The sequence below is a fragment of the Oratosquilla oratoria genome, chromosome 36, assembly GCF_046742065.1.
Source record: "Oratosquilla oratoria isolate Oo_2021 chromosome 36, ASM4674206v1, whole genome shotgun sequence".
NCBI classification, from domain to species: domain Eukaryota; kingdom Metazoa; phylum Arthropoda; class Malacostraca; order Stomatopoda; family Squillidae; genus Oratosquilla; species Oratosquilla oratoria.
In genome coordinates this window covers 28,451,374-28,459,217 of record NC_134812.1, presented here as the reverse complement: position 1 = coordinate 28,459,217, position 7,844 = coordinate 28,451,374, and the positions used below count along the sequence as shown (strand labels likewise).

The window sequence follows — 7,844 nt, the reverse complement described above, 5'->3', positions numbered from 1 at the left end:
GGTGACAACAACTTCGATAAAGGCCAATTTTTACTTGACCGTAGGAGGGTATGGAGGAGAGGAGGAGGAGGGTTACTATATAAAGTCGTAAAGACTAATCTGGTCACCAATGTCTCTTGTGCCTTGCCAATTACATTTCAAGTAATTAGCTGGCAGTGTTTTGGAATCTTAGATTAAGGAATAAACACAGAAACTGACACAAAAACAGAAATTGACACAGACACTGACAAGCACACGAAACAAAGACATTAAAACAAGCACAGACAGGTATAGACAGACGTAGGCACATGCAAAAAGACACCAATACAGGCAGATAGACAACCAGAGAGCCAGCCAGACACACAGACATGTAGCCAGCCAGACAGACACACACACACAGACACACACACACACAGACAGAAACACACACACACACACACACACACACACACACACACACACACACACACACACACACACACACACACACACACACACACACACACACACACACACACACACACACACACACACACACACACACACACACACACACACACACACACACACACACACACACACACACACACACACACACACACACACACACACACACACACACAGAGAGAGAGAGAGAGAGAGAGAGAGAGAGAGAGAGAGAGAGAGAGAGAGAGAGAGAGAGAGAGAGAGAGAGAGAGAGAGAGAGAGAGAGAGAGAGAGAGAGAGAGAGAGAGAGAGAGAGAGAGAGAGAGAGAGAGAGAGAGAGAGAGAGAGAGAGAGAGAGAGAGAGAGAGAGAGAGAGAGAGAGAGAGAGAGAGAGAGAGAGAGAGAGAGAGAGAGAGAGAGAGAGAGAGAGAGAGAGAGAGAGAGAGAGAGAGAGAGAGAGAGAGAGAGAGAGAGAGAGAGAGAGAGAGAGAGAGAGAGAGAGAGAGAGAGAGAGAGAGAGAGAGAGAGAGAGAGAGAGAGAGAGAGAGAGAGAGAGAGAGAGAGAGAGAGAGAGAGAGAGAGAGAGAGAGAGAGAGAGAGAGAGAGAGAGAGAGAGAGAGAGAGAGAGAGAGAGAGAGAGAGAGAGAGAGAGAGAGAGAGAGAGAGAGAGAGGTCACAGAATTATTCATAGCCCAGGGAGGATAATAACTGTCAATCACGAGATCACCATGTTCAGTATGAACTTACAAAATTATGAATACACAGACATTTTTTCTATATTATTTCGCTTGTGATTTTTATAATATAATGCTATTTATTCACATTGTCAATAACATTCTATGATTTTAGCATGAGAGTCCTGTATGTCCTGCTGGTGGCCCTCGTCTTGGTAGCGGCAGACGACGATTCCAAGAAATCAAGCAAGAAGAGTGGGGGCACCAGTGACTCTGCAAAGGCTCGGTTCTTCGGGGGTCCATCTCCACTTTCTCCATCTGTAGCCGGAGTTCAACCCGCACTAGGCGGCGTTGGTAGCTTCGGAGTGCAGCCTACTTTTGGTTTTGGTGGACTGGGATTAGGAAATCAAGGCTTTGGTAACATTGGAGGAGTTGGAGGACTTGGTGGCATCGGTGGCATTGTTGGTGTGACTCCTGGCATCATTGGTGGTGTGAATCCTGCCCTAACTGGTGGTTTGGGGTCCGTTGTGGCACCCACCAGTGGCTGCCGCTACTGGTGTCGCACTCCCGAGGGAGCAGCCTACTGCTGCGAGAACGTCAACCAGCCCACCAACCCCATCGCCACTCAAGTCGTCAAGCCCGGCCAGTGCCCACCCGTCAGGCCCGTGTGCCCACGCGTCTCTGGACCTCCCGTCACTTGCTCTAACGATGGTGCCTGCGGAGGTGTGGACAAGTGTTGCTTCGACAGGTGTCTTGGCGAACATGTGTGCAAGCCTCCCCTTGGCTTTGGCCGCTAACTTGTAATTAAGCCCTTCCCCATTCTCTCAATCTTCAAATCCTTCTCCACTGTGAGGTGCTCTGCTGAGTATTTTCTGGCAAAGGCCAAGCAATTTAATTAATCTTATCGGATGTTACCATAATAATAGGTTTGAATCTGTACCAACAATACGACGATAATAACAATATCTTCGTTTTATATCTTTCCTACCCGCTCCCTTTATACAATGTATATTTTGTACAAATCTGTATATAGAGCTAATAAACAGTACTAATTTGATCTTGTGAGTGCCTTACTTCCTTACGGTAATAATATAGTATTTTTTCTAAGTCTTAATTAATGCAAAAATGTTTGTGCGTTTTGCTTGTTTGGAATGAAAATAGCATAATATCCTTTTAAACAACGTGAACAGTATATCCTAAGTTATACAGCACTTCGTGGTCAATATAAAGTGAAAGATATCTCTAAATTATACAATTTCTTGCAAAGTCAGTTCTAGATGGAAGGTATACACAGGTTATACAGAAGGGTATGAACGCTGAGTTCTTCTGATCATGAAATTTCAGATGTATCAATCATGAAGTATGTTTTTTGGTCGTGTTCACTTGTTTATTTGTTAGTAACTCGGACAAGCATAGTCATAGTGAAGATGGGTTTAGGTGAAGCAAGAACAATAAAGATTGAGCATGACTTTTACAAATAAATCAAGTCTTAGGTGAGTCACTGGTGCCTCCACTCTTCTTACTTGATTTCTTGGAATCAATGGACGTACAATCAGGCATTCTTCAGGAAGTAATTCATGGTTTCTCTAAAGGTAAGTCATATGTGACTAACCTTTTATTTTTTCACACTAAATTATATAAGGCATCAGGTAACAAAGATAGTCACGGTATTATTTGCTTTGACTTTAGCAAAGCGTTCGACAAGGTGCCCCACCAGAGACTACTGAAAAAAATCAAAGAGCTTGGATCAGTGATAGAAAACAGTGGGTCACCATAAATGGTGTAAAATCCAAATGGAGGAGTGTTTCCAGTGGAGTTCCCCAATGCTCGATTTTGGGTCATTTTTTGTTTATCATGTACATAAACGACTTGGACAATGGGATTAATAGTAATGTTAGTAAGTTTGCAGACGACACTAAAATAGGACGCCTAATTTGGTCAGGAGACGCCACCGAGATTCTGCAGGATGATCTTGACAAAATATTCATATGGTTGGAGAAATGGCATATGGACTTCAATATCTCAAAGTGCATCGCGTTAAACGTAGGGATACACAACTCCAAACACAGATATATCTTAGATAACACATTTTTAGAGAAACCTGAGTGCGAGAGAGACTTAGGAGTTCTAGTGAGTCCTGACCTTAAATCCAGGAAACCGTGTATTAGCGCCAGGAATAAAGCTAACAGAGCATTAAGTTTCATTGCTAGCGCAGAGGTAATTATAAAATTCTATCTAGCGTTAGTTAGACCTATGCTTGACTATGCGGTACACTTTTGGTCTTCGTCCTATAGAGTGGACATCAATTCATTAGAATCAGTACAGAGGAGAATGACCAAAATGATACACGGGCTCAGAAATTTACCTTACGAAGAGACGCTTAGGTACCTTAACTTACATTCTCTGGAAAGACACAAGGTAAGAGGTGATCTAATAGAGGTGTTCGAGTGGATCAAAGGCTTTAACAAAGGTGACGCAAGCAAGGTCATCATGTTAAGACGACAGGGTAGGACTTGCAGTACTGAATTTGAATTGGACAAATTTAGATCTAAGAAGGAAATAGGCAAGAATTGGTTTAATAATAGGGTAGCCAACGAATGGAATAGAATTAACAACCATGTAGTGAGCCCTGAAACTCTCAGTTGTTTTAAGGAATGGTTAGACAACTTTATGGATGGGGATGACAGGTAGTAATGGACATGGAACTGCCTAGTGTAGGCCTTATGGTCGCTTGCATTCTTCTTCAGTCTTCTCAGTCTTATGTTCTCGTGTTATTATGATGCGACACAAGACGAACATCTAGTTCTAGCTTATCTCACTCGATGACAGCAACTTTGATAAATCTAACGTTTACAGACCTTAGGAAGTTAAGGAGGAGAGGAGATGAGGGTTCCTATATAAAGTCGCAAACACTGACCTGGTCACCAATGTCTCTTGTGTCTTACCAATTACATTTCAAGTAAGCTGAGGGGCATTTTTTTTTTATTTTTTATAAAGGAATAAACACAGAAACTGACACAGACACAAATACTGATAGACACTGGCACAGACACATCTTTAGACTAGTGAAAGACGACTCTAATGGTGAATGGAGAAAGCGCCAAAACATAGAACTGAGATTACTGTCAGCACTATCACCCATCAAAACGTTTCTTCAGATCACAAACATTGAGATGGGCGGGTCATGTTGCCAGGATGGAGGATGAAAGCTCTGTCAGTACCTAAAGAAAGAAGAGTACATAGAAGACCAAGTAAGAAGAGAATAGACAATATCAAGAACGATTTAGAGTTCATGAACATCGAAGGGTCAGAGAATTAGTTCGTGTTAGCACAGGATAGACGGTAGTGGAGACATCTCGTAGTAGCAGCAAAGGACCATATGAGTGAATGAGTTGAGATCGAGTAGTTCAGTTCGTTGTTTCCCGTACAGCACAGTAACAATTTATTTCCAATGTCCATATGTACTAACTCTATATTTTCTTTCATAGTAATTTGTCAGGACTGTACTGTAAATAGGTGGTTGTCTTTTAATCAAATTTGTTTGCAAGAATTAAAGATTAATATATGTATGCATTAGTAATCACTATAGTTACAAATAGAGAAATGAAGAAATAGATCAATGAAATGTCATTTTAACTTAATTTGAGGCAAACTCAAAATGACGCCTTTTGCATTGATTTACTTAACATAAGATGATTTTGATTAGCGAATGAGCTCCTTGAAAAAAATAAAAAATAAAAAACGAAAATTGTTTCACCAAAGTCTGTCCCTCAACTGGACCAAAACGTCAAACACTATCCACAACAATATTCCAAAAGACTATCACGACGCTAGAAGGGTTAATTTCCATAAATTCCAGAAGATTGTTAGTTACTATATGTCCTTGTAATTGTTTAATTGTTGCAGCAGTTGCGGGTGTTATTCCTCCCGCTAAGAATTCCCAGGTAAAAAAATGAAAAATGTGATTTTTCAATGTTTAACTGATTTACTCAAGAGATGCACAAGGTAAAACAATCTGCACATAGTACAATAAAAATATGAAAACAATGTAATTGGGAGATTCATATGACCACTTTACCTGATGATGAAGAAAGACGACAAAACTTTATGCTTCGACATATTTATTGACATTATACACATATACTGTACAGTATGGAAAGAACATAGTTAAATGAACCATATAACTGGTTTATTCGTAAAATTGAAAGATGAGGAAAATATATTTCATTCTCTTGGATCTCTTGTTTTAAAGAAGACTGAAAAAATTAAGTACAAGGTGAATGGAGAGGGCTGAGTGACTTATCTACGGCCGAAGCCAAGGGGAGGTTTGCACACGTGTTCGCCAAGACACCTGTCGAAGCAGCATTTGTCCACACCTCCACAGGCACCATCGTTGGAGCAAGTGATGGGAGGCCCGAAGACGCGCGGGCACACGGGCCTGACGGGTGGGCACTGGCCGGGCTTGACGATCTGTGTGGCGATGGGGTTGGTGGGTTGGTTGACATTTTCGCAGCAATAGGCCGCTCCCTCGGGAGTGCGACACCAGTAGCGGCAACCACTTGTGGGAGCCACAACAGATCCCAAACCACCAGCAAGGCCAGGACTCACACCACCAATGATACCAGGACTCACACCACCAACGATGCCGCCAATACCTCCTAGTCCTCCAAATCCTCCAAAGTTACCAAAGCCTTGATTGCCGAATCCGAGTCCACCAAAGCCAAAAGTAGGTAGAGCTCCAAAGCTGCCAACGCCGCCTAGTCCGGGTTGAACTCCAGCCACGGATGCGGAAAGCGGTGACGGACCGCCAAAGAACCGAGTCTTCGGAGAGTCACTGGTGCCTCCACTCTTCTTACTCGATTTCTTGGAATCATCGTCCGCCGCTACCAAGGCGAAGGCCACCAGCAGGACACATAAGACTCGCATCCTGAACAATAAATACAAAATGTAAGGATTAATTTCTGATAGTATCTTCTATCTTTAAAGATAAAGTAAGCAATGTCACAGAATAGCGTGCATAATACACTGGTCTTGGGGTGATAGCTCCGTATCTTACGTGATGTGAGATTTAGCAGAGTGAGAATGACGAGTGTGATCAATTTCGTTGTGCCTGGCTTATGTATGCGTTGCTGGTCCTCTTTTCCCTCTCCATGCCTCCTCGTTCTCACGCTGACCTTATCCGGGTAAAAACTGGACTTGCCTTCTACGGTACTCCAAAATGGCACTAATAATTTTCTTAGGGCGATGATCTTTTTGACCTTTGTGACACCTGGAATAAATTTAACGGAAGTTAGAGTGACCTCTTTTTGCTGTTCATGACATACTTTACATTCTTTTTTATTGCGTGACTATTTTAATTGTATGAGAATAAATTTTGAGCATAATGCATGCACCCAAAAATACGTACATAAACGCATGCACCCATAAATACGAACATACGTACATACATATACAAATACATACATGAATGTATATGTAAGAACATAGTAAGCATTATAATAAAATCTAGAAAAAAAATCACCTAAATGAAGAGGTTGAAATAATGATTTAGTAAATATAAGTTTATTTTCATAGAAAACGATTTCGAAGTAAACTTAGAACTGGTGGTAAGACACTGCTGACGACTTGAATGAAGGAATTTTCAACGTTATCATGGCACTTTTTTCTACAAGTGATTCTCCTTCATTACTATGAGGAAATGGTCTAACACATTACAGTGTGTGTGAAATAGGCAGCCAAAACTATAGTTTCAGATTGACCAAACTAGTTTGCTCATTATAAAAAAACTTGTTCTGATATCAATTAAAAGAAAATAAAGGCATTTCTAATTGTTTGGTACTCCGTTATTTTAACCAGGTGTAAAGCTATTTCAGTTGTGTAATGTAATAATTAGTAACGTAAAATCATGCATGTATATAAACATACATACATACATACATACATATACCAAGGCTTTTTCCCCCTTACTAGGGAGGTAGCCAAAAAGGAAAAGGCATAAAATCATTCCCACCCATTCCATTGTTCATTTGTATATCAAAATCTTACATTCCTTTTCGGTAACTGATATTTAGTAAGATATTTGGAAATAACAAAATCCCCCAAACTTCTCGGTACCCTTTAGATTTATATTTCATAAAAAGTAAGTAACAAACGAGGAAGTTTTCTTGTATCGTCGTGTGACGCCACTACGTCATCCCACGTCCATTTGTATCAACCATTTCAAATAGCCTTTCATTTTGATTGACTGCAATGATAATCTAATCTTATGACAACTTCTTGCATACACAGTATATAGCATTGCAATAATGGAATGTCTTTATCTAGACACAAATGCACAAGTATTTACCAACATCGTATATCCAAATTTTGTCTTTTTTTCCCCTGTACTTAGTCTTTTAATGTGACATTCAGAATGCCAATATATTATCATCTTTAAATTCCTCTCTACCCTTGAAGTATAAGATAAAAAAGGAAGTTTTTCTACATCGTTTCTTACAACTCCAGGTTCCTCACAGGGAAAACTCAAGTGGGAACCCTTGGTGGCAGTATTCCTTTCCCCCACCACACGGTTCGGCAAAATAAGAAAATTAATATTCAGAGAAGTGGTACAGGACAGTAATAAGAGTTGGGGAACAGCATAACGGGGGGACAGTCGTAGTATAATAAAGTATCATCATTTCTCTATGAATAGAGATTTCCTCTACCACAGACAAAATTATGTGTGTCTCTGGTCCGTACGGGCGCCCCATATAGACCCTAAAGTAT

The 7,844-nt window shown here is 40.8% G+C and overlaps 2 protein-coding genes across 2 annotated transcripts; one reads left to right on the top strand and one right to left on the bottom strand.

Annotated features, from left to right (window-relative positions):
- Window positions 1-1,255: 1,255 nt before the first annotated feature.
- Window positions 1,256-1,876, top strand: LOC143019066 (uncharacterized). The gene has a single exon (XM_076174766.1). The coding sequence runs from the start codon at window positions 1,256-1,258 to the stop codon at window positions 1,874-1,876; it is 621 nt and encodes a 206-aa protein (XP_076030881.1).
- A 3,502-nt stretch (window positions 1,877-5,378) lies between these two features.
- LOC143019144 (uncharacterized) lies at window positions 5,379-6,005 on the bottom strand. Its single transcript, XM_076174836.1, has 2 exons — window positions 5,888-6,005; window positions 5,379-5,836 (listed from the first exon to the last, which is right to left on the bottom strand). Exons 1-2 carry the CDS (start codon window positions 6,003-6,005, stop codon window positions 5,379-5,381), a joined length of 576 nt encoding a protein of 191 aa, XP_076030951.1.
- Window positions 6,006-7,844: the final 1,839 nt, after the last annotated feature.